Consider the following 27,767-nt stretch of genomic DNA (forward strand, 5'->3'; position numbering starts at 1 on the left):
TGGGGGGGAGAGCGTGAAACCGCGTGAGAAAGTTGCCATTGGAGATAAAGCAGAGCTAGACGGAGGACCACTGCTGCTCTGCGGAGTTGTTGCTATTAAAACTAACTATTTTTATCGTGAAATCTATTTCGGACGCGTCCAAAACTCTGCGGGGAAGTAAATATTATGTTTTTTTGTTGACTGTTGGACCGCCAAGTGTGAACTCTTCACCGATATTAACTTGTGTGGATGTTTCGGATGCTCCGACTGAGAGACCACAGTCAGCGGCTGTCTGTCCGTTGAGGCTCTACTACTGGACTACTGGCTCTTCCTTGGTTGTTCGTTTCTACTCGGAATACATCGGATCCTACAACAAAACAACCCACTGGAGTGATTGAGGTGGTTTCATTACTCACCTGGTTCCTCCTCCTCCTCCTCCTCCCTTTTAGCTGCCTCCAGCTAATGAGCCGTTTCCCGTGTTTTTCCGGTTGATTTACGGCCGCGCTGCTGCCGGTGGAGCGGAGGAGAGACAACGACCGAAACACAGCGAGAGACGGAGCAGTTAAACGGTCCGTGGAACTCGGACGAATCGGCGGAGCGGTTTGGTTTTTTGAAATTAACGACAGTTGGTGGTGATAATAACTGGCGGATGGATTCGTCTCCGTGATCCGGCGGAGCACCCCCACATACATCCTCTCTGTGTGCCCTATACTTTGATCCCTTGCATCCAACCGGAGACAACAATGTTTCCTCAGGGGCGACACCCGGTAAGACTCTCCCCTTCCTGCTTTATTAACAGTCTAACCCTAATAATAAGTGTCCACAGCCACACAAGGAGATAACATTACCTCTTTGTCTCATGACCTCATGAGGTCTTACTTTTAACAACCTCCACCAGGCTATAAGCACATGTTTACATTTTAGTCTATTTTTTTCTCTTCTTGTTAATTGTTCTCTGCATCTGCCCTGAGAAACAATATAGTATATAATAATATTGTTTGTTTAATAATGGCTAATAATTAAAAAAGTTGTTGACATTACATGTGAGCCTGGAGAGGGGCTACAATGCAAATTGTATAGGCCACATAATGAGACACTATGATGGTAGTAATCCTGTCTGTGTGTGTCTCTCTCTCTCTCTCTCTCTCTGTGTGTGTGTGTGTGTGTGTCTCTCTCTGTGTGTCTGTGTGTCTCTCTCTGTGTGTCTGTGTGTCTCTCTCTGTGTGTGTGTGTCTGTGTCAGACGCCCCACCAGGCTCCAGGCCAGCCCTTCAAGTTCACCATCCCAGAGTCACTGGACCGCATCAAGGAGGAGTTCCAGTTTCTTCAGGCACAGTACCACAGGTGGATAACGCAAACATTCACATAGAAGGCTCCTCTGTCCGCTTTTTTTTTTCATTGTCATCTACCCTATAACACTAAACCTCAACCCTAACCACAGTCATCCCCCTTACCATAATGAACAAAACCCCAGCTCTGGCCTCATACTAACCCATAAACCTGGATTACACACACACACACACACACACACACACACACACACACACACACACACACACTCACATGCAGCAGACCCAGTCATCAGTGTTAGCGCTTGCACTGCGGTAGGTCTAAGTCTTGGTGATGGGTGAGAGCCAGAGGGTGGCGTGTGGGCTCAGGGTTTCATAAATCACTCCTTATTTTCCCCTGTGTGTGTGTGTGTGTGTGTGTGTGTGTAGTTGTGCAGTCAGGAAAAGACTGCCTGAGTATGTGTGCAGTTTTTCTTTGCTTTGTGCGTGTGTACTTTTACTTGTTGGGGAAGGTTGGCCGCAACAGGTGAAAGCTACTGACCTACAAACAGACTGTTTTGTTTCCTCACATCCTGATTCACACGTTCAAAGAGCAGGGTTAAACCAATCATCCTACAGCTAACAGAGACTGGTTATCACAACTCGACGGGAAGAACCATCTTCTCCATTTCACTTTCTGCTCTGTGTCCTGCACTGTTATGTTTTTCTTTGCTTTTGCAAGTGAGAAAAGAAAAACAGGGATCAAAGTTGTATGCTTTACCATTGTTAAAAAAAACACCTGGAAGATTAACATGGTCCCTGTTTATTCTAAGTTTCAGTAGACGTTTTGGACAAAAAAGAGACAGCCGCACATCTGTTTATGTGCTGATATTCATTTATCAGCAATACAACTTGGTTGTGCTGTAAAATCAAGGTCGAAAAAACTAAATAACCATCCCCAAAGGCTGACATACATTCTCAGTCTGTGGGAAACTGAGGTGCTTGGGTTGGATAAGATCAAATTTGCTTAACTTGAGAAGTTTCTCTTGAAGTAAATGGTGTATTGCTTTGTATTTCAGTCTCAAGATGGAGTGCGAGAAGCTGGCCAGTGAAAAGACGGAGATGCAGCGACACTATGTCATGGTGAGATCCATGTGACACTCAATTCATTTGACCCACCGCATCACACATGACACAAGGAGGCTTTTGCCCTGCTGAAGTGTCCTTGAGAAGGATACTGTGTCTCCAGCAGCTCTATGTGTTCTGGAGCTGAACTTTCATCTTTGCAAAGGCTGATAAGTGCAACATCTTCAGTAAATACTGTATTACTACATGAACGAAGGGAAGAGGCATAATAAGAAACACTGCATAGCAGCATGAGTGTTGCTTTAGACAGAGAGTTTCCTTACTCAGACACGCTAATGAAGATGATTAGAGTGTCAGATGAGACTGTGCTACAACTTTGCAAATTTGTGAGAAGGCAGATTTTTCATTTTGATTAAACCGAGCTCCAGTATTTCAGTAAATCCAACATTTCACTAGGTTGAATTAATGAGATTCAGCATTTATCTCTTCTGTCTAAAGTGAAATACAATTTTTACTTCGATAGCCATAGAGTGCTATAGGAATGAGTCCTACAACCCAGAAATGAGTTATCATTTTAGCACTTCCGGTTCCCTTGTCTGGAAGTCAACGTTTTTTTTTTTATTTATGGGTTTTTAGTTAGATGCTTGAATAAGGTCTGTGGTTAACACAAGCTGAAGAGATTTTAATGTTTTGTTCTACGACATAAAATACATCAATAAATACCTCACTCGTGATTTTTGAAGCCTCTTTATGTAAAAGGCGGTTGCTTCAAGTAGCTAAATGAGACTACTAAACGTCACGACGACTCGTCCGGCGTTACAGCCTCGTGGTGTATTCTCTCGCCCATGCGACCGCGGTGTAGTTCGTTTATAGCCTACCGTTAGCATTTGACTTCTGGCGATCGCATTTACACTTTACATACGATTATCTTGCTGAACAAAACGTGTAAGTATCATAAACGTTTGTTTGCCACAGGGCTTATTTTCTGCAATAATCCAAAACCCAATGGAAAAATCCCATTGGCTTTTTGTCGAGGGAACCAGGGCGATGCTAACTTCCCTGTTGGCCTACAAAAGTACGTCATCCATGGAGCACTCTATTTAATCTGAAACAAAGTGAGGTAAACGTGTGTTTAAAGCCTGACAAAGAAACAGACAAAAAGTAGACAGAAGTGCCTTGCGAACATACAGTATGTATCTACTTTGCCTCTATGGCAACACTCCTGCACAGGTAAAACGCATTTATGCTGTGTCTTTTAAAAGTAGTTTGATGGCTCTGTGAGAATGACCTGGTGCAACACAAAAGATCTGTAAGCCTGGTTATTATTAAGAAAATGCCTGTAAGGTTGCACATATTCTTTTAGTTGCATAAGCTTCAGAATTCCTTTCACTAATCTGACTCTCTGTCCTCCTCAGTACTATGAGATGTCTTATGGCCTCAACATCGAAATGCACAAACAGGTATGGATGCTTATCTGTCTGCCTCTTGACTCTCTGCGTCTTCCTGTCTGTCTCTTTCCCTCCCTCCCACTCTCTCGTGTCAGGGTTTTGATGTATTTGGTGTGTGTGCCTGTTGACGTGTCCTTGTGTGTGCACAAATGCATTTGTGCGTTCATTCATTTGTGTGTGTGTGTGTTTTACTGTATGCCTCTGTGTGTGTGTGGATGTGTGTTTATTCGTGATCGATGGGGCTCTGTCTCCATTTCCCCAGTTAGGGCCGGCCGGCTGAGCCCAGAGGCAGGATGAATGGCTCTGTAGATTGATTGGTGCTGTCTAGGGGAGCGGCCTGCTTTATTACATTAGAGGGGCAGGGCTGGGGAGGGCAGAGGAATCGATCATGGTGAGGCCGGCAGAGGAGAGACAGTGGAGCTCCCCCCTTTTAGAAGCAGGGAGGCGAAAAACACACCGACACACACTTTAGTAGGGCAGACGTATAAGTGTGCAAACACGGAATACGCTTGCCTGTAATGTAAGGCAAGGGCATTTATGTACAGCCAGAAGTAATGTAGGCAAACACACAAGGACAGGAACAATTGAAAACATACACAGTAGTATACACACTGGAAGTCAAACGTTTATGCATGAGAACATAGACACATCTCTCATGGTTAAGTATGTAGACACATGGATGAGGCGGGAAAACTCACTCTCTTTCTCGTGCACACAAACACACACATTTCCCCACAGGAGTGGTGCAGGGCTCAGAGCGTTTACCAGTAATTACCACAACTATCGACCAGTCAGACCAGAGGAAATTGGAGGTGGATTGGCCTCGCTGCTTCACCGAGGAGTGGGGATGCTTCTCTGACTTCTCACACTCCCTCCCATTAGTTTTTTTTCTCTTCTTGTGTTATTCTCTCATTTTTATAACCCAAGTTCTCTCCGTTTCTTACCGCCTTCCTCACTCTCGATTTAAAATTATGGGATCTCTTCTTCCTTGGGCTACACCCCCCATTCTCGTTTCTTTTTTCTTGGCTCCTTTTTTCGTTTTATGTCCCTGCGAAGCTACTGTTCTTTCATTGTGAGGGAGATGCATCTCTTCCTATTGTCCACACACACATAAACACACACACTAAAGCTCCAGGGGAGGTCATTAGCTTGGGGCTGCAGTTGTCAGAGCAACAAGCTTCTGTGGGCGGGGGGTATGGGGGATACAGAACAACCCACCTCCTGCTGAGAAGGTACGGATGTGTGTGTGTGTAGTGTGGCAGTAATGCTCCAATTATATGTGCAATGGGAAGCCTGTTTTCTGTTAGCACATGGTGTGTGTACACTTCTTCTCTCTGTATCCTCAACTTTTTTTTTACCCACTCTCTCAATTATATGAATATCATAGTGTAGACGGTGCACCATAGCAATTCTCCAATGTTATTATTCAGGAGCTGGTATGAAAACCGTTTAAGTGCTTGGTTACAATGTGAGTTTTCATTACTTTCTCCAAATGTTCTTGAGTCACGATTTGTAATGATGCCACACTTGGGGATTGTGGCATTGGGTATTTGTGGCCTCGTGTGTTTAATCCTTGTTAGTTTTGTCAGTTATCTTAGTTAGATTGGCTGAGCTGACCTGGTAGTAGTTGGTCAGACTAATGCTCAGACGACCTAATCAGTGAGCCATTATACAAGACTAATTATAGGCTTACAACCTGGGATTCTGAGAATGGACGTGCAGGTATAGTCTGCCTAAAATAGCTCTGTAGTTAGGGCTTTCTAGGCATAGACTAAGTTGGACATTATGAGATTGAGTTAGTGTGCGGAAGTCAGCAACTCATGAGCTGGCCAGGGTGCAGGTTTCTACTGTATGTTGTTAAGGTCACTCACTCACTAAATTAATTGTAGAAAGGAAAAGGTGCACATACACCTAGACAGCACTGAAATTTGAACAAGACACATCACAGACTGGTGAGCCAAAGCAGCTAAGTGCAAAGATCAGACTAACCAACTGTCTTTCACCAACAGCCTGTTGTGTGGCTTCTCGATATAGAAATGTAGCTCTCCATATTAAGCACTGTGTGTTATTGTCCATAGATAACTCTTCACATTGTGCAGATAGTATAGACCCCAATGTACCTAGATGTGTAAATGAGCATTTTAAGCTTTTCGCACAAATCCTTATTAGACACGTTGTATTTCATGTCATGTAAACACACACATGCAGTTATGAATGACAAACGGAACTAAAAGTGCTCTGAAGGCTTATAACTCCTTTTGATTCCATATTCTCTTTGATTGTGGATAAAGAGTCAATTATGTATAGCGTTCACAAGGTAAAGAACATTTATTTACCTCTATTCGTTTCTTCAATCTTTACTTACTTAGCATTACTTAACCCCCTTATTTACATTCTCCTGGGTAGTGTAATTATAATTTTCTTTTTTAAGTTTCAGTGATACTCAAAGTTCTATTAAGAGAAGCAGTTACTTATTTAGTTCAAGACTCCTTCTGAATAGGCTAGTACTTTATTTAGCTCATCCAAGTACATAATTGGCTGAACTGGCAGGGTCAGTTTGGTGACCTGATAGGTGTGTGTGTGTGTGACAGTAAGTTCCAATGAGACTAAGCATGCTACAGCTAAAGAGGGCGTCCCCACAATGTCAACATTTCAGGAATTATGAAACCCATTATATAATGCATTGTCTAGCTCAGGGACATGGCTTTAGGGATGGTAATGTATGTTGGTAGCATGGCTGTTGACTCTTAGTCTTGTTGACCTTTTAATGACAGACGGATTGCAGGAAGGAAAGAAAATTGACATATCGGTAAAATTTTCAAAATTGAGACCAAGTTATGGAGGTAGGAAACTGGAGCAGTGTATGCCCCGGAAGTCTCTTGGAAAGTGGAAGTACTGTATATTATTACTATAATTACTGTAAAAGGGGGAACTTGCCATATTAACCAGTTATTTCTACAGCAGGTGAAGTTATTGTTAGGTCAGTTAAACTCACACAGTTGGTCGCTTTGTGCTGTGGGATACCAAATGTCTTTTTAGCTTGATGACTGTGTTCTCATTGAGTTTTGAAACAATTCCATAAGTGTCTTTATTTTTCAACACGTAGCCTAATAATGAAAATCATCCAATTTTTCCTACGTTTTCACATAACAACACATAGCCCTTTGAAGATTTCCCATCCAGCGTGTGTGTCAACATATCTATTTATGTGGGATGTGTGTGTCCGATGAGCCATTACTACGTTTCATGGCTCCTCTAATTCCCCCTTCGCCCTGGCCTCCTGGCCTCCTTCGTATCAATTTGATTGGATGATATGTAATATGAGTCCCCTTATCTGATTTGATGCCACTGTGGGGGTATCTGGTTTCAGCCAATTGTTGCCACCTCCGGGGGTTTGGGGGGCAGGCGGATGTGTTGGCATGGATACTGGGGGAGAGCAAATGAAGTTAGTCGCTGATGAGATTATGTTGAAGTGCTGATGGGAAGAGGGACAAGAGCACAGGATAGAAAGAGAGAGCAAAAGAAATACAACAGGCAAGAGAGAAACTTGAGCTCACACTGATGATTAGAAAGGAAAATCTCATTGTACTGTGTGTGTGTGTGTGTGTGTGGTGTGTGTGTTAGTGATGCTGAAAATGGCACACACTGGATTTGTGTGTAAAAGCCAAGGAAGTGGATGGGTGTCGTTATTGTATCGGAGGCCCTGTTCAGACCTGGTATTAACATGCGTCCTCAGTGATTGGATCACAAGTGGACAGTTCCAAGTACGTCTGTTCACACCTGGCATTAGAATGCGTCTCCACATGCGTCTTGAGTGCATGGATGTATTAAGAGAACTGGATACAGCGTTGGAGGCGGTGTCCCGTTCATTCCTATGAAAGTTGCTTAGTGGCGCAGGAAGCCAAAATGGCTCCACTTCCGTCTGGAAAAGTACCCGGATCTTCCGGCGATCTCCCGCATCTATTGGGCCCATTGAACATGCGCAGTAGCGTCCGCTTGGTCATGGGGTCCCAACTTCACGCCGTCGTCACGGTCTGGGTGTCATTTGTATGAACGGAAGAAGGGAAATAACTCTGGATACAGCTATTAGTGCATTTTACAACTTTTAGGACCTAATGATTTAAATAAGGGTCATTAAAGTATTGTGATCCAATCTCACTTCCCCGCTCTATATGCAAATAAACACGCAGTAAACACATGGCCAATCCAGCAGACGTTGTGACGTAATATTACATGAATGTCGGTAGTAATATCCTACATATTTGTGAATTCGGGTACACTTTAATAACCTCAAAATAAAAGGTTATTGTACTGGCGGTCCCCGGGTATCAACTCTGTGCAAAGCAGCGGAACAAAAACGCCGACACATCTCTGACAATATGATAATAATGCACTTCGTGTGCCTAGTCTGAGAGTCTGTATGTAGCCTATAAACAAGATGTATTTTAATAAAGTACAGTTGTACCGACAGGACACCGTAGAGCACAGAGGCCATTTCCATGCCGCAAGGCTCGTGTCTGCCTGTCTATTCACCTGAGGAGCGCAGAGACCTGCGGACCCCAGTGGGACGTCAGTTGAGTAGGCGGTCCTTAATGTGGCCCAGGACACATTCGCGTGCACACTGCTGAAAGAATGTGACCATATGTGGCCCAGACCACCTCTGAATGTGGTCTGAAAGATCCGATCTCAATGCGTCCTCAATGCGTCTTGAGTGCGTTCACACCCGTACTTAGAGCTGTCCACTTGTGATTCGGTCACTGAGGACACATGTTAATACCAAGTCTGAATAGGGCCATAGACCAGGGGTTTCAGTGTGTGTGCGTGTGTGTGTGGCTTGCTGTAGAGGCGGCAGTCTCCAGTGTGTGTGTGTGCTTGTATTACTTTATTGGTGTTACTGAACAGCTGTCTTTTCTAAATGAATGTAATTATGTTATTAACAATTAAGTCTCTTTCTGTCTCTGTGTGTCTCTTCCTTCATCAGACCGAGATTGCCAAGAGACTAAACACCATCTGTGCACAAGTCATTCCCTTCCTCTCACAGGAGGTAAGTATGTGTGACTTTGAGCTGCAGACTGTGTCATTTATGCCATTTATACACGCTAGTTGTCTCTGCTAGCTTTACTGATAAATCAACCTTTTATTCTTGGTCTTTTAGCAACATTGTGTTTGTCTGTGCGTTTTGCAGCATCAACAGCAGGTGGTCCAAGCCGTGGAGCGAGCCAAACAGGTGACTATGGCAGAGCTAAACGCTGTCATCGGGGTACGTGGACTGCCAGGCCTTCCACCTACAGTGTGTATTATTTTTACTTACTCAATCAACTATCTCCGCATATCTGTGTGTACAAAAAATCTAATTATTTCCTTAAGAAATGCATTTCCTTCTCCGCACATTTAAGGCAGAGATGGAAAACCTTTCTTATTTTGATCTGTGAATAGTGTAACTTTAACCTCTCAGATACTTGATGCCTGCCACCAATGGAAAATCTTTCTGGAAAAGGGCTTCTTATTATTTCAGAATTTTTTTTACATAATTAATAGGGCTGTCAATTGATTAAAATATTTAATAGTGCTTAATCACATGATTATCCATGATTAATCGCAAATTAAACACTAATTTTTTATCTGTTCAAAGTGTATCTTAAAGGGAGATTTTTCAAGTATTTAATACTCTAATCAACATGAGTGGGCAAAGATGCTTGCTTTATGCAAATGTTTGTATATATTTATTATTGGAAATCAATTAACAACACAAAACAATGACAAATATTGTCCAGAAACCCTCACAGGTACTGCATTTAGCATAAAAAAATATGCTCAAATCATAACATGGCAAACTGCAGCAAAACAGGCAACAACAGCTGTCAGTGTGCTGAGTTGAGTATGAATTGCCCCAAACTGCATGTGATTATCATAAAGTTGGCATATCTGTAAAGGGGAGACTCATGGGTACTCATAGAACCCATTTTCATTCACATAGCTTGAGGTCAGAGGTCAAGGGACCCCTTTGAACATGGTCATGACAGTTTTTCCTCGCCAAAATTGATCGCAAGTTTGGAGCGTTATTTAGCCTCCTTCGCGAGCTAGCTAGTATGACATGACATGTAGCTTTAAAACTGAGCCCGCTACAACCTCCGAAAGATCGGTTGCGTTAATGCGTTAAAGAAATTAGTGGTGTGAAAATGAGTTTGCATTAATGTGTTATTATCGCATTAACTTTGACAGCCCTAATAATAATGAATACATTGCAGAAACAAATACATAACTCAACCACTATACTCTAGTCAAAGTAATTCTTTAAGCGAAACATTTTTTGCTGGATTTCACTTGAAACCTTCAGAATCACTACTGAAGCTTGACTGTGGTACTGGTGATATAACTTAATACACCGTCACACATACGTTTACATTGACTTCACATGTAGGCATATGGCTGACTTTTAAAGGAAATGCAGTTATTTCAATTCCTGAATCACTAAATCAACCTCAAGGTCACAGGCATATACAGTATGTAGGACATATGAAAGAGTTGGTAGGAAAATTAAATTGAAGAAAAAGGAAATGAAATAAAATTGAACCCAAGGATGCAGATAGTTTCTCTTTTTAATGGGCTATGGGTCTGGAAATAAAACGGACTGATTGATTGATAGAACTGATCTTTTTCATGGTGAACGAGTAGAGGATATGAATCAGTGGGAGAAGTGTGATGAGAGGTGTTTATTGAAAAGATGTCGTCACAGCCTAGGATGAATGATGGGGCATGACCAGCTATTCAGGCTTGAGCTGTAAAGGGATTGGCACGGTGAGTGTGAAAAGAAGTTATAGAAACGTACACTTTTTGCCTCGCAGTTTGGCTGTGATGCTTAGGTTAAAAGAGAGACAGTGTAGAGCTGTTGATGGTGGTGACTGGGTGGGATGGGAGGTAGTTGAGAATACTCTGCTTTATAGGAGCCATAGGGGCTTGACTGGCGGGAGGTGAGGCCAGGGGGGTTGAGTTGAAGGGGAATGTGGGAAGGGGGGGGAGGAGGGGTCTTCATAGATTTAGCTTAGCAAAGAGTGGGCAGTGGGTTTGAAGAGTTAAATGTGAGGTGGGCTTGTTAGTTGGCGTGGACTGATGGGGGTCTGTGTGTGTGTGTGTGTGATGGGGGTAGAGGTGGATTTGGCAGTTGCTGTTTGAGTCTTAATTGCAGGATTTCAGTGTTTGTAAAAGGGGGGTCACGGCGTTGCCCCTTACACTCCCCTCTTCACCCACTCCTCCCGTCTCCCACGCCAGCCTGTCATTCACCCCGTTTGTGAGTTAAATGAGTGTAATGAAGCATGTTGCCCCCACCTACACACTCACACACACACACACATACATACAACACATACACATACCAGCTCACACTAACATCCCATGACAAACCGGGCTCCCCTTGCCTCCACCAATACTTCCCCTCCATTTACTCCCATCAGGGGTCCTGCTTGTGTATCCATGTGTGTGTGTTTTTGCATCTGTTTGTGTGTGTGCGTCTGGGTGTAGCAGAGCGTGCATTTCTGTTATCCCCAGAAAACAACAGGCAGGATGGTTGAGCGAGGGTGTATGTGCCTGCCTTGTTTATCTAGATTCTGTGTCTGCATGTTAGTGTGATCAAGTGTGACGTGTGGGTGTGTTTATGTTTGATTGTTTGGCAGGCGAGCCAACTCTGGAAATTGAGTGTGTGTGTGTAGAGGAGGCAGGCATGGGGGTTGAGGCTAAAAGACTGTTTCGTTGTTTTGCTTTCATTCATCGGGGCAGGACGCAGTGAGTGAAGGATGGATAGAGAGGAAAAGAGGAGGCGGGGGCTCAGGAGAGGGGGAGTGGGTTAGTCAATTAGGTGAGATAAAAGTCGGTTTGACCTTCAGCACTCCTTGCACCCCTGCCGAGTCGCCTCCTGTGCCCCCCCTTCTTCTCCCCTCTCCCTCCTTCCTCCTCCCCTCCCCGTGGCGAATCAGTGAGCTTGGATTCCCGCGGCTACTGTCTGAGGAGGCAATAATGATGTTTTGGAACACAAAGGCATTTCACGCTCAGACGAGCGCCTGATTTGGTGTGAAAGAGAGAGCAGGGCTGCCAGCCAAACTCTCTCTCTGACCCTCTTCTCTCCTTCTCTCCTCCCCTCTCTGCCTCAGCCGCCTCACTCCCTCACAAGACCTGACAGTGCAGGCAGCAGCTGGGGCTCTCGGCCCCCCCCCTCCCCCCCGCCCCCTTGCCCCTCCACTTCTCCGTCATTCCTCCTTTTCCTCCCTGTCTCCCTACCCCCCCTCGCTTCTCCCACCACATCCTCGGGCTCTGGGCTGTGATCCCAGCTGTCAGTATTGTTCAGTGTTTGACCCCAGAGGGAGGAGGGTGTGTGTGTGTGTGTCAGTGTGTGTGTAGGGGGAGAGGATGTGTTCACCGCCTTGTAGGCTGCAGCAGCTTGTTGAGGTGGTGTAAAGCCAGACACTGAAGAAACTGTCCCATCTGTTGAAGACTTCAATAGGGCCAGAAATCTCTATTGATTAGGTTACAGAGTGCTATTGATGTTATCTATTGATGGCTCAGTTTTATTCACTGACACTTGAGCTGTTGGTGTCAGGCGTCAATGTTTTGCACTTTTGAGACAGCTATATTACAGCATTTTTTGGCTACGTCCAGTGAGCTCAACATCTCTTCTTTTTAGCCCTGACTCAAAAATGCACTGCTCTGTTTTAGTGGCTAATATTTTAGTTTGGGATGTATTGCCAGCTTTAAGCCTGGTTTATGGTCCCCGTAGAGAAGCCGACGCGAGTCGCGAATAATGTCAGAAAATAACATCATCGCGGCTTTCGCGTGGTGTGCGAAGGCTCCGCAAGTTGTCGCATTTACTACGGTTGCCAGGCAGCCTACTCTCCTTTCCAGTAACACTCGTTGACTTCTTGCTGATCCACAGAATGTTTTTGTTTGTACGCCCCCTGGCGTTTCGGAGCATATTGCAACGAACAACGCAATGAGTATAAACGCCTCTGTGCATGCTCGTAGCACGCGCCATCCACAGATGCCCGCGCTATGGTGTCTTGCGCTAGTATAAACAAAGCTTTAGGCCTGCAACACCTCAAGGAGGCTCAACTGTGTGTTGTAGCATCCCTGAAACGTTTTTTCTCTCTCGACTCAACTAACCTCCCCTTTATCTTTCTTGTCTTTTCTCCCTGTCTCTAAGCAGCAGCACCTATCCCATAACCACGGTGGTGCCCCTGTGCCCCTCACCCCTCACCCTGCCGGCCTCCACCCCTCTCAGCTGGGTGGTTCAGCTGGTCTCCTGGCTCTATCAGGAGCACTTGGTGGTGTTCCTCCCCACATGTTGGGAAAAGATGTTGGTGATAAAAAGCCCCACATGTCCGGACCAGACTCACACTCTTCAGGACCTGAGCACCTGAGAGGTGAACGAACACACCACAGAAACACCACATGAAATAGAAAGTGGTGCCTGGAAGTTTTTGAATAACAAATTTATCAAATACAATTCACTTTATAAGCCAACATCCATATCATTCAAAATGCAGTTTTAAAATGATATTTAATTTCACTATATTCATCATTATTCTAAATGGTGTCCAAAATTGTTTTTGTGCTGCTTCCGAGTCAGTTTTTCTGTGTCAACTTCAATGTAGACTTCACATTTCTAACTCTTTCTGCTTTCTTTCTTATTTTTTTCGTTTTCTGCTCTGCTGAACACCCAACCCTATGACCTCAACCGCATGTACGCATTTCCAATGGCAATAGAGCGAGAGCCCGGCACAGTAAGTACTTCCTCTTTCTGCAGCCGTGTTTACAGTACTGACAAACCACTCGGTTTATTTTCTTGTTTCTCTTAAAGGGATAGTTTGGTTTGTGGGACTTGGACTTTGTTCTTAGATGCAGTTTACATTCAGTTTGACTTTGGCTCAACAGTGAGATTAGTCTGTCTTAGCTCAGTTGACAGACGTCTATGGGATCAGTAAGCTCTACTCAAACTGAAGGAAAAACAAATTTAAACGGTCTGCTCTAAGTAAACTGCATTTAGTTTACTCATATAGCAGTTCCAAGTAATGATCTAATTGTCTGGATTTGTACTTATAAAATGATCTACCACAGCTATGTAGGAAAAACAGTAAAGACCCCCCCCCCCAAAAAACGATCCCTTTAATCCCTGCTGTGATATAGACATGGTCATCCTGGGCCAACCATTCAGTTATCGCACATGTAATAGTATTTTATTGAAAATACAGTATCTAAAGAGTCACAGCACATTTAGCCACATGAAGACTTGCAACTCAGGCCCTGTCTTCACGTATAGATATTTTAAAAAATGGATATTTTCCCCTCCGTTTAAAAAATATAATCTGTCTACAAGACGTTCGTTTCACAAAATATCTCCGTCCACATTTGAACGCAAAAACGACTCCAAACGCTCCATTTGCCGAAATATTTACATGTCACCACAAGTGAGATCACAAGTAAAGGGTCAAGGAATTTTGTCACCACCTTTCTCACTCCCTTTCCTTCTGCTTCATTACAGTCAGTTCGATAACAGTTATTGTTGGTTGGGGGGGCTGGGATCTCTGGTCATCACTCTGCTGTCATCAGCTGTCTCTTTACATGCATAAATGATGAACGGGAGGTCATTCAGGTTTAAGTCCATAGCCCCTCTGAGTGCTCCAAACCTCCATTTCAATCGCCAAAAAGCATATTCAATCACCATTCGCCCTCGACATGTTAAATGAGTTCCCTGCTTTGGCCTCCTGTGACTAACATTTTTTAAATAAGTATTAATTATTCCGAGCAGTGCTAACAAAACGTAAAAAAATCCGTGAGTGCGCCATCTTTGTTATTGTTTCTGGCGCATGCTCATCACACAAAGCAACATGCGTGAAATGAGGAGAGGACGCCATTGTTTCCCAAATGCTCCGTCTTACATGTCCACACGGATACAAAGTAACCGGAGTTTTTAAAAATCTCCACTTTAGAAGGCGTTTTTGTGACCCAAAACTCTGTTTGCGTGTCGACGAGAGGCCAAAACATACAGGAAAATAAACATTTTTAAAAATATCTGAATACGTGTAGACAGGACCTAAAACTTTAATCTCAGGTAAACGGCACCTGTTGCTGAGGCAGGGTCATTTTTTAATTTTAATGATATTACTTTTATTGCTGCTGCAGTGACCCAGTTTCCCCTCAGGGATCAATAAAGTTCATCTCACCATGTCATTATGCATAAAAGCCCCTTGCTGTTTTTTTTTTTTTTTTTACTTCTGTTTCACACCCAAATAGCTTTCATTCTTAAGTTGTATATCTTTGACTGTCAGTTTCAAAGTGTGTGTGTGTGTGTGTGTGTGTGTGTGTTTGGGGATCTCGGGTACAGCTTTGGCCTGCCTGTTTAGTTCTGCCCTAGATCTGCTCTGAACTGTTCGTTTTCTTTTCTCCTCCAAATGAGCTTTTTAGCATGGTCACATGCACACGCACACACACACACACACACGCACACACACACACACACACACACACACACACACACACACACACTCGTGCACACACATACACACTCCTCCAGCCTAGCCTGCATTGTTGTGCCTATTTAACACCTCAGTGAGCAGATTACCCCCTTCTCACCCCCCCCCCCCCCCCCTCCCACCGCCCCTGATCTCGCGCTTAAAGACTCTCATTGTGTTTAATATCACCACCACTGAGAAGGGAGGGCTTGGGAAAGGGAGGGGAGAGGGGGGGGGTGGCGGGCAGCAGTCATATGACACTGAGCTTGTGTGTGTGTGTGTGTGTGTGTGTGTGTGTGTGTGTGAGACCATGCTAAAAGCGAACAGGGGAGAGACGGAGGGGGGAAATTGCTTATGTTTTGCGGGTCAGTGCTCCTGTGCTCAGCTCACTAAAACCTTTCAATAAAAGGGGGGGAGGGAGGAAGAGGGGAAGGCGTGAAGGAAGGGGCCTTTGGCAGAATACAGATTTTCACCCCCCCCACCCCCCTCTCTCTCTCCCCCCCTCGTCTCTTGTCACCCTTTCTTCTCCTCCACACTCTCACACCCTCCCTCCATCCTCTCTGTCCTCTAATCTCATCCCCTCCCTTTCCCCTTTTTTCTCACCCTCCTCCACCCCTCCTCCTCCTCTCTTAGCTATTCCTCCTTCATTTACCCTTTCCCCCCTCAAAGCCCGAGCGCTCGCTCGCTGGATGTGTGCACGCGCATGTGTGTTTGTGTATGTTGGATGCACATTTCATTGACAGGCTGAGACTATAATGGACTCAACATGAAGCTTTAATCCATTAACAATAGGATCCGTTGGTCAGGAGGCCAGAGGGGGCAGCTGTGTGTGTGTGTTGTGTGTTTTTTGTGTGTGTGTGTGTGCGCATTTTGGGACACACACACACACACACACACACACACACACACACACACACACATTGCAGCCAGTGCAGCTTGTCAGAGCCAGGAGAGGAAGCACTGATAGATTTTGAGAGCCACTTAATGTAATCATCAACTTCAGAGGCGTGTGTTTGTGTGTAGCTGTGACTGGCTTTGGTCAAGTGAGAAAAGAGGTTGCTGTTAAAGTGTTAGTGCTGCTTAATTCATGCTTCTGCGAACTATTAACCTATTTGTAAGTAGGAGTCTGTTTTTCTAACCTGCTCTACACATAGCTGAGTAGCTGTTGTAATTAGTGGGAGATGGATCAGACGGTTTAGAGAACTCATGCAGAATGCACACAAAACAAAGCACAACCTGAACTTAAAATGACAAAATTGTCTCACCTCTGCAAATGTTTTCATCTTTGTCCTCCAAACTCTCCTTTCTCTATGTTCTTTCTACACCACCTATCTTTTTTCTTTAATCTCTCTTCCCTCTGCTCTCCTTCTACTTCTCCTCTCGGCTTTCATCTGCAGAGTAACGCATCGTTGCCAGAAAGTCTTCGGAACTCAGATAAGCGACGCAACGGACCCGAGTTTTCAAATGACACCAAGAAACGCAAGGTGGAAGACAAGGACTCTAGCCACTATGTAAGATGTTTTTCTGCTTACTGTGTGTGTGTTAAAAATTAATATAATTTGACTGTGTTCATTTGTAGATGCATTTTTTAGTGTTTGTATAGATGTATCATAGGGGCTTTGATATCATAGGGGCTATGATACATCTATACAAACACTAAAAAATGCATCAAATACATCAAATGTTAAAGTCTGGGTAAAGTAAATCAGAGAATTGTTTATGCACACATTACACATGTTAGAAGATAAGTGCTGAAAACATTTTAAAAAAAAAACTGGAACTATATAGTCCTGAATTGTGGAGTTAGACCGTTAAACTGTCTTTCTCTATTTTTTTTGTGTTCAGGATTTGTTGAAATCATAGCCCCTGAAATCATGGCTTGATGATACACTGGAGCCATTCTTAGCATAACCCCTCAATCCCAGTGGGCCTTCAAAAAAATCCATAAAGTTTTTACCGGCCCTCCGGCCCTGTCTGTCTCTCACCGGCCCTCTCTGTGTGCCTATCATTCGGAGTGCAAATGAGAGTGTGCTGCGTGCATGTTCCAGGACTGGGCTCACTGACCAATCACAACCAAGTTAGTTAAACTTGTGCTTACGTCATAGGCTCGGCTGTAGCCTACTCTGTCGCTACTGCTGCGGCTGTAAAGCGGTGGATGAATTGTTTTTAGCATCACAACCACCGCGAAATTGACTCGTGTCACTATCAGAATTCGATCGATTCGGTCCGACAACATTTGGAAAGTCTAGAAGACCCACTGGATTGAATTATTTTATCCCCATTCAATTTAGCCGGAAGTTAGCCGCCTTGGCCACCATAAGTTCCTGGTGCGCATGCTGCAGTGAGATGGCCTGTGTTGTATATACTGTAACTGTATATATGTAATCAACCCTGACCCACGATTGGGTGGGGTTTCAGAGCTTTCAGGGGACACGCCCCCAGTATTTCAGAGCAGAGGATATTGCTTATTTTTTCACGATTTTGAAACCTAATTTGATATACTTAAAGATTTTTTTTAATCATTAAAATTTGGCTGGATGGTCAGTAACACATTTTTCTGTGGTGTTACAAACTCAGAACACATTTATTTTTTACTTTACCTGGATTTTAAGAGTGATGTTTCAGTCTGGTATTTATTTCCATTAGTGAATATTCAATTGCAAATTCCTTCTAACAGCCTGTTTTTCAGCAAATCAAAGGAAAGGACATTTGTGACAATCTTTTTAAAATCTTTTGTTAAAGAAAATGACCAGACAGAAGTGCAGAATATTTAATGGTGTGCTAACTGATTGTCTGGTTTGTAGGACAGCGACGGGGAGAAAAGTGATGACAATTTAGTGGTGGATGTCTCGAATGAGGTCAGTATGTTTTGGTATTTTTTATTGTTTGTTTATAGTTGTCATGATTGTGGTTGCTTCCTGTGGGATGGATGCATTAATTAACAGGCATCACAGTAATCTGTGGGTGATGGTGTTTTTTTAAATAAACCACAATATATTCACAGTTGTCCACGAGAATGAAATCTTCTATTTAGGAAAATACCAACATCACTTTTGTGCAGTGCTATTGTTTTTCAGGTAGTTAACTGAGTCCTTGTCCTTCCACCAGGATCCAGCCTCCCCTCGTGGCACGCCTCTCCCCTCCCCTAGAGAAAATGGCCTGGATAAAGCACGTCTTCTCAAGAAAGACCCTTGTAGTCCAGCCTCTACTGCATCATCAGCCAGCTCCTCCTCCCTCAAGTCCAAAGAGATGGCCATGGTAGGAATGGACACGACACAATAGTTTCAGTTGTTTCAGCATGTAGTTGGATAGAACAGGTAGACAGATCGATTGATAGGTGAATACATGTGTCCATAGTTACATTTCTAAAGTGAATCTCTCTCTCTCTGTGTGGCAGCGAGACAAGGCAGGAACACCTGGGCAAAAGTCAAGCACACCCACACCTAGAGGGGACTCCACCCCTGGTCCAAGCTCCACCCCTGGAATCCGGCCCAGTCTATCAAAACCCCCGTCCATGGAGATACCTCATCCACACAGTAAGTCCAGTATAAACATTTGTAAATGAATTATATGATAGCTTGTGTTATTTTAATATGCTAATCTTTGCCAGATGGCAGTAAGCTGTGTTTTCTAAATTGCCTCCCAGAAAATTCAACGTCACAGTTAAGAGTCAAAGGGCTTTTGGATAAATGATGTAGGACATTTTGACTTCTTCCCTGTTGTTGTTTTAAGTCTTAATCACTAATGTTTCACGGCACACCTTTACTTTGGAAAACCTCATGCATGTGTGGAGGTCCCCAGAGTCTGCTTGATATGAAAGATAAATCTGAATCACAGAAATCACAGATTAGTTAGAAATCTCTGTTTGCGCCAAAGCCAAAGAAAGAATCCCCATCAAAGGTTACTAGAAATTTAAGATGATGTGTGGTAATGATAAATCTGTAGGATCAAGGCTTGTACTCTTTGATATTCAAGGGATTTTTAACTTTTCCAGCTTTTTAAGTGTCGCACTCTTTCCTTCCCTCTCCTCCTCAGCTGCAGGTTTGCGGACCCCGCTGGCTGTACCGGGCCCATACCCAGGTGCGTTTGGCATGTTGCCCCACGCAGCAGGGATGAACGGGGAGCTGGCAGGTGCAGCCGGAGCTGCAGCCTACGCTGCTGGACTGCACAACATGTCACCTCAGATGAGTGTGGCTGCTGCGGCCGCTGTGGCTGCGTACGGCCGTTCACCCATGGTGAGTGGAAAAGGATGGCTTGTGTTTAAGGCTGCAACAATTAATCAATTAGTTGTCAACTGTTAACTATTTTGATATTTTGAGTAATTCTTTAAAAAAAAAAAGTTAAAATTGCCTGATTCCAGCTTTTTAAATGTGAATATTTTCTGGTTTATTTACTCCTCTACGACAGTAAACTGGATATCTTTGAGTTGTGGACACAAGATATTTGAGGATGTCATCTTGTGCTTTGGGAAACACTGATCTACATTTTTTCACCATTTTCTGACATTTTATAGAACAAACAACTGATCGAGAAAATAATCGACAGATTAATAGACAATGAAAATAATTATTAGTTGCAGCTCTACTTGTATTTTTATAAAATAATAAATAAAAACAAAATATAAAATCAACAAAAGCAGTTAGCTGCATGTAAGAGGTTTTCTTTTTAATTTTAGAAAAAATATATAATACTAATTATTGATATAATGTGCATAAAACATTCTAACCACTCTTACTTTTTTAACTATTGTGTCACGATGTTGAATCACGATGGATGTAATTTATAATTTTTTTATCCTGATGAACATCAGTAAAAAGTGAAAACAAATCTCTACAAATGTATTTAAATTACACATATGAAACACAAAATGATTCATTACATAAGTATTCACCTCCTTCAGGACAATATTTAGTAGAGCCTCTTTTGGCAGGAACTCCAGGTATCAGGTTTGCACATCTGGACGCTCCACTTTATATCCCATTCTATATCCGTAAAACTTCTCAAGCTCTGTGAAGTTGCATGGTGAATGTGAGCGAACAGAACAGAGTGAATTTTCAAGCCATGCCTTCTGCTTCTGCTGCCTTCATATGAGTGTTTTTAGCAGTGGCTTCCTCTTTGCTGCTCTCCCTGAGGCACCCGGGCAACAGTTGTTGTATGCATAGTGCGCACAACTCAGCCATGAAACCCTGTAACCTGCTCCAGGCAGATTTACAGCTGCACCGCAGTATATTCTTTCCATTTTTTATGATTGACCTTACGCTACTCTGAGGAAATATTCAGTGTGTTGGATATTTTCTTGTATCCTTCCCCTGATTCAAACTTTTCAGTAACTTTCCAGCAGATTGATTGTCTTTATAATGTAACGTTTGCCAGGAGAGTGACAGTTGCATCAGTAGTTGCACCTTGCAGATATTTAAATCACTTGTCACGCCTTGTTTAAACATGGGTGATCTCCATCCAACCTTTGACCACTTTACTTCTTTTTTTCTGTTGATCAGTGTTGAAAAATCAGAGTTACATCCACTGTAATTCAATGTTTTCAAATATTAAAAGATCAGGAAGTTAGTGGGTGTGAATAGTTTTCATAAGCACTTTAGATTTTATAAAAGTGTCAATAGTTGCACAGCTGTATTTCTCTCGTCTGTGTGATAGTATTTATACAGTGGGTATGCTGGTGTGCGTTACGTTCAATCACCTCATCCCTCTTGGCTGTATTTGCATAGTGCTAATTACACTGTTTAAATAGGTTTAGTAGACTCACAGCTGCGTCTGTGTCTGAGCAACACTTGATAGAAACTCAGGTTGTGTACTCAACAGCTGCGTGTGTGTGTGTTGGATGGGGGGGGAGCACAAGTACTGACAGCTCTGCCTCTGTGTGTTTGCTGACTCTTAAACTCGTCATTCAGATTCGCAGGGTGTGTGTGTGTGCTCCAGACTGTCTGTTTGCTTTGTTCTCATGAGTGTTTGTGTTCTGTTCCGCAGGTTAGTATTGACCTGTGTGCATTTTGCCAATACCCATGGGTGTGTGTTTGCACTGTGCTCATAAAAAGTCTGTGTTTTCTTCTCAAGGTTGGTTTTGATCCCCATCCTCACATGCGAGTACCTGGAATGCCTCCCAGTCTGACAGGAATCCCTGGCGGCAAACCGTAAGTGTGTTTGCGGCTCCTTGTATGTTTGAGGACTGATTGCCTGAATCGCCCCATGAAACAACTGATATGTCCTAGAAAAACCTCCTCTTAGAAAAACATAATGACACCCTTTCCTCTTCTCATTTTTACCTTCTTTCTGTTTTCTGTCCTCCTCCTCTCCTCCTCCTTTGTATCATCAGTGCTTATTCTTTTCACGTGGCGGCCGATGGACAGATGCAGCCGGTACCGTTCCCCCCGGATGCTTTGGTGGGCCCAGGGATTCCTCGCCACGCCCGTCAGATCAACACACTGAACCATGGAGAGGTGGTGTGCGCCGTTACCATCAGTAACCCCACCCGACATGTTTACACAGGAGGGAAGGGTTGCGTCAAGGTCTGGGACATTAGTCACCCAGGAAACAAGAGCCCGGTGTCGCAGCTCGACTGTCTGGTGAGTGACGTGGTGGTGGTGCGGGTATACAGTCTTTTTTTGAGTGAGAGAGGTGTGTGTTGTATTAACTGTTTATTAGGGCTGTCAATCGATTAAAATATTTAATCGCGATTAATTGCATGTCTATCCAGGATTAATCGCAAATGAATCGCACATGTTTTATCTGTTGGAAAAGGAACCTTAAAGAGAGATTTGTCAAGTACTTACTACTCTTATCAACATGGGAGTGGGCAAATATGCTGCTTTATGCAAATGTATGTATATATTTATTATTGGAAATCAATTATCAACACAAAACAATAACAAATATTGTGCAGAAGCCCTCAAAGGTACTGCATTTAGCATAAAAAATATACTCAAATCATGCTCAAAACTGCAGCCCAACAGGCAACAACAGCTGTCAGTGTGTCAGTGTGCTGACTTGACTATGACTTGCCCCAAAACTGCATGTGATTATCATAAAGTGGGCATGACTGTAAAGGGGAGACTCGTGGGTACCCACAGAACCCATTATCATTCATTTATCTTGAGGTCAGAGGTCAAGGGACTTCTTTGAGAATGGCTATGCCAGTTTTTTCTCGCCAAAATTGAACGTAGGTTTGGAGCATTGTTTAACCTTCTTTGCTATGAGTTGGTACCAGTGGATTCCTTAAGTTTTTCTAGTTTTTTCATATGAAGCCACTATCTTCTCTCTAGCTTTAAAGCTGAGCCCACTACAACCTAAAAATCACAAGTTGCGTTAATGCATTAAAGAAATTAGTGGCATTAAAACTAATTTGCAATTATCACATAAACTTTGACCGCTGTTCTGTTTATCAAAACTATTAAAACCTGAATTTCTGCAGTCATGGTGCATGTCTGAAAAGGGACAACAAAAATATTTGTGTGACATTAGTCACATTAGTCAAATATATTTTTTGTGTCTGCCACATCAGAATCGAGACAACTACATCCGCTCCTGTCGTCTCCTCCCTGATGGTCGGACACTCATTGTGGGAGGTGAGGCGAGCACGCTGTCAATCTGGGATTTGGCCACGCCTACTCCCAGGATAAAGGCAGAGTTAACATCATCAGCACCGGCATGTTACGCTCTGGCCATCAGCCCGGACTCCAAGGTCTGCTTCTCTTGCTGCAGTGACGGAAACATCGCCGTTTGGGATTTACACAACCAGACACTCGTTAGGTAAGAGGAGAGACCGTGTCTTCTCTAACCACCTGTTAACCACAGTATTGACCTACCCCGGCTGATTTAACCATTACCATTAAAAAATGTAGCACCAGGAGGTAGAATCGAGTGGCTGCTGATGAGAAATATTGTAAGAGCTTAACATTTTGTTAGTCTGTGATGCATACCAACTGCCCGGGCAACCTCTGACGCCTGGTGTGCCTTTGTTTGAACATTTCTTCCCGTATTTAACTCAGAATGTATGTGTGTATCCTGCAGGCAGTTCCAAGGCCACACAGATGGAGCCAGCTGTATTGACATCTCCAATGATGGCACCAAGCTGTGGACCGGAGGCCTCGATAACACCGTCCGCTCCTGGGATCTGAGAGAGGGGCGGCAGCTGCAGCAGCATGACTTTACATCACAGGTACACACCCTCGTATCAACAAACAGTGTTTTATCGACTATCCTTGAAAAACTTTGCATTAGAATTTAATTAAAAGTAAATTTGATCAGCTGGTCATATGTAATATTTCCTGTCTCTTCTGTCCAGATCTTCTCTCTCGGCTACTGTCCGACAGGAGAGTGGCTCGCTGTGGGAATGGAGAGCAGCAACGTTGAGGTCCTTCATGTCACCAAGCCTGACAAATACCAGCTTCATCTACATGAGAGCTGTGTGCTCTCCTTGCAGTTTGCCTACTGTGGTAAGCAACTGGCTGCCTTGATCTCGGTCGATTTAGTCCTCCTCTCACTCATTTTCCAGTGCTCGTTTATAGTTTACCTTTTAAAATTAGTGATTTAAATGGGTGCTTAGTTCTACCTTAAGCTGGGCATACAGTGTACGATTTTAGAAATGTTGTTGCGTACTTCCTACTCCTACTGTATGAGTAGATCGTTTGCGATGTAAAGCCAAAGCTCACGATTTATGTGCTCACACTGTACGGGTAAAATAGAAAAAAACCCGGCCAGCTGGCTCCTGCGGATCGTTCTGGCTGTTGACAGTTCTCAATAAAGATTTGTTTGAAAGCTCAGAGGCAGGTAAAGTTTGTTTGCTAGCAGAGGTCTATATGGGTCACAATAATGCCAACAAGGCAGAAATGTGCTGCCTTGATCATCTGTGCCATCCTGTCTGCTGAAACGTCTAAAAAAAAAAAAAAAAGAGGCAGCAGCGTAATGTTATATGGACTCGCAGGTGGCTAGGAAGATGTTGGACAGTATGGCTTGTCCATTTTGCAGAGAGAATTGGAGGTAAGCTAGCTATGTTATACTAGCTATGTCTTTTGTGGTCTACATTGTTATCTTGATAGCGACGCTCTGATTACTATAAAAAGAGGACAAAAAAGGCACTGACTTTGGGGAATCGGCTCGTAGCTTTGCTTCAACTGTGCGACAGCCTGTGGACGGCCGACCAAAATTTCTGACGAAACATGTCAAACAACAACATGTCAAACAACTCCATAATTAATCGGTCCTCAGTCCCCCCTGTACACTGCACAGCAAACGACGCCCGACGAAGCTGAAATTCGGTCCGACTCTAAAATGAGTCGTGCGGCTCAAACATCGGGCCATTAGTGGGGTTGTTTTGTCATTGTTTCTTTATTAATGCAGGGCAGCATAGGGGTAGGTGGGAAATTGGTTTTGTCTATTCTATTCTACAAAGGGGTTTTCCTTTTTAATCATATCTTGTCAATGATATCATTGCCTGCCCTTTTGTTTTACCATGAGATTTACTTATTGTGGGAGTGTGTGTGTGTTTTTCTCTACACAGGTAAATGGTTTGTGAGCACAGGGAAGGATAACCTACTGAATGCCTGGAGAACACCCTATGGAGCCAGCATATTCCAGGTTGGGACAACAGATCATTATATAATATATTAACATACTGTAGATAGAAAAGCATGTCCACCAGCATAGCATTGCATCAATGCAATGAATGACTGGAAACCATGAAAATGTCATAGTCCTCAAAAAGAGCATCCTTTATGGTGCAATTAAAGTTGAAATGAAAGTTGCAAACATGCCTACTGTTGAAATATGCTGTGAAATATTGCTTTTAGTGTGGAAACGCATCCTGTCTCATTTGCTGCATCAGCACGTATCTCTGTGACAACATCAGCAAACATGTTATGATAGCTACTGTATCTTATTAATCATTCAGCAATATTGATTGGAATGAGAGCACCAGACATAATTATATTTTCCAAGAGCAAAGAGTAAAACTTTTAAGTACTGTATCTCACACACAGAAGCAGACGTGTTCTTTTTCTTTCTCTAACTTTTTCCCCCCTGTTTCTATATCTTTTTTCCTTCTCTTCAGTCTAAAGAATCATCCTCGGTGTTAAGCTGTGACATATCTGTGGACGACAAATACATCGTCACTGGTTCAGGGGACAAGAAGGCCACTGTTTACGAGGTCATCTACTAAAACTATGGAAAGAAAGCAAGGACATTTGTTCTTTCCCACACACCAGATATGTTTCCAAATATTTTCAAGTGGAGCCAGAAATCGCAAAACACGAGTGACCTTGATGGCGCATTCTTTTTTTCTGTTACATCTGCCGAGGAGACACAGAAAGGAGACGGACCTTTTACATGCACATATCTGTTGTGCCTGTATACATGACTCCATATCAGCTGGGAATTAACTGGAGCAGCTGGATGTTTAATGAAAGGAAAGGAACTATTTGGATGTTATTGTCTCTACTGCTTTCTGCTGCGGACTGCACTTGGATCAGTTACAGGGACCAAACAATGACTGAACCAAAGGCACTGCATTGTTTTGACTGGGACCAGCTCTTCTGGAGAACACTGCACTAAACATTAGATGTTAAAACACACTTGATTCAGTGTCACGACCAGGGGCAGAGACCCTAGAACGAACACTCAAACCAGATGGTCGAACATGTAAACAAATGGGAAGCGGAGAATGTGGACAAAAATACTGACAAAATAATGGAGAGACGGAGGAGGACAGTGAATGCAGAACATGTTGGTTTGTATTTTGTTGCAGACAGACGATGCTCACAGCCTGTTGATCTCTCAGCTCTGACCTTAGAACCTCAGCTTGCTGTTCTGATACGCCTACACTGTCTGAAAAGTACCTTTTCTGTCTTAACACCAAGTCCTATCCTCACTAAACTGCGGTAGCTGTCCACCTACACACTTAGTACACACATACAAAATCAGTTTGAAACATACTGAAGGCCATATTGACTTGTCTAACATCATGCTATTGTTGAATTCTGTGATGGGTTCGTTTGATCCTCATGAGTTAAAGTACGTTTTCCATAATTCCTACCCATTTCAAATAGTATTCACGTACTCTGGAGAAAAAGAAAAATACACTCTAAATGTAGCCACAGAGGGCTTAATAGATGTGCTCTCAAATGAAGCATGAGCACAGCGGAGTGCGCAGCTCACGGTGTCAAAGCTCGCGGTGTCCCTGCTCACAGTGTGCTGCGTCCAAATATCAACTAGGTTGAACTTTGAGCGCAGGACACTGTGATGTGCGCTGAACCCAGTGGCGAGTGCAGGGCAAACCGCATTCTATATGAAAGCCCCATAACTCGGACTATTTCTTATGATCCCAGTTGGAAAACCAATTATTGGAAACCTGAAGGAAACGTTTCAGAGATTGAATTATTGATTGTTTCAACCGATTTATTTCCTTACTTATATTTTTCACATATCTGTTCTCCACGAGCAACATGCCTTTATACTGTGATTTCTTTTTAGCCCTTACCCTCTATACTTGAGCCACAGTGTGCGTCATCAGCTGCACATGTTGACAGAGCCCCACCTTTACTCGCGCTTTTACTGACCTGAAAACATTTCAGAGACTCGGTATTGATGATTGGTCAGCCGGATATAGCTGGTACAGCCTCTTTGATCTTATTGAAGTTGAGACATCGCCCTGCTGTTAGTTTTCATGCAGTTCATTTGCCTGTGGTCTCTCTTACAATAAGTTCATCGGTTGAGGTCAAATTAAAATGTTTCCCCTTAATCTGAAATTAAAAAACAACCTGTTGGTTACTGTCTTCAGTATTGTAAATTCACCCCGCCCCTGCCTTCGCCACTCATTGAAACACACGTTATACTGTATGAATGGTTAATCACGATTCATAAACAGGGACCAACTATACTTCTAAAAAGACCATCTTGACAAGTAAAGTAACCTTGTGTTCAAGTGAAAAGTCCTTTCTACCATATTCACTAAACAAACATCTTAAAAACAGAATTGCCTTTTTTGTTTTTTAAAATACTGTCACTTGTTTCTGTTAATATTCTTGAATGTGGGACATTTGTGAAATTGCCTTGAAAAATTCTCTTTTCACATTAAGACTACAAGCAAGATGTAATTATTTGTCAAGATAGTCTTACAGAGAAAGGTGCTGTTGTATTTCAGCTTCAGGAAGGAGTCAGTCAGTTTCAGCCATTTTAAACTCATTAAATTCATGACTTGTGTTTAGTATTTTTTTTTTGTTTTTTAAATCTATTTTTGTCTGTTGAATGTTTGTAAAAATGTAAATATCTTTTTTTTTTCTTACAGGACATGCTTTAGAAATAACAAACTGTTTTTGTACGTCTTTTACATGGAAAAGAAACGTCTAATCAGGAGAAATAATAAATGGTCTTAATGCTAGCTAATCTAAAATGATTGAAATATCTAGACAATAAATGTTTTTTTTTGTAACTGAGGTGGTGCTTTCACTTTCTGGGTTGGTACAAGAACACATTAGGACCTCG

The 27,767-nt window shown here is 43.1% G+C and overlaps 1 protein-coding gene across 6 annotated transcripts; it reads left to right on the forward strand.

The window, feature by feature from the left end:
- LOC119493118 (transducin-like enhancer protein 1) lies at positions 1 to 27,718 on the forward strand. 6 transcript variants are annotated; one of them, XM_037778195.1, is made up of 20 exons: positions 1 to 746; positions 1,222 to 1,322; positions 2,326 to 2,389; positions 3,748 to 3,792; positions 8,762 to 8,824; positions 8,966 to 9,040; positions 12,974 to 13,190; positions 13,534 to 13,550; positions 16,676 to 16,789; positions 18,083 to 18,136; positions 18,387 to 18,536; positions 18,676 to 18,814; positions 19,314 to 19,513; positions 21,348 to 21,424; positions 21,607 to 21,856; positions 22,792 to 23,039; positions 23,301 to 23,448; positions 23,575 to 23,725; positions 24,790 to 24,866; positions 25,339 to 27,718. In XM_037778195.1, exons 1-20 carry the CDS (start codon positions 723 to 725, stop codon positions 25,444 to 25,446), a joined length of 2,322 nt encoding a protein of 773 aa, XP_037634123.1. In that variant the 5' UTR covers positions 1 to 722; the 3' UTR covers positions 25,447 to 27,718. The 6 variants fall into 6 exon arrangements, with proteins under 6 accessions (XP_037634123.1, XP_037634124.1, XP_037634125.1 ...); XM_037778196.1 differs by having other exon boundaries at positions 8,966 to 9,007; positions 12,971 to 13,190; XM_037778197.1 differs by having other exon boundaries at positions 8,966 to 9,007.
- The last annotated feature ends 49 nt before the right edge of the window (positions 27,719 to 27,767 follow it).

This window comes from Sebastes umbrosus, chromosome 8 (assembly GCF_015220745.1).
Source record: "Sebastes umbrosus isolate fSebUmb1 chromosome 8, fSebUmb1.pri, whole genome shotgun sequence".
In the NCBI taxonomy this organism is placed as follows: Eukaryota; Metazoa; Chordata; class Actinopteri; order Perciformes; family Sebastidae; genus Sebastes; species Sebastes umbrosus.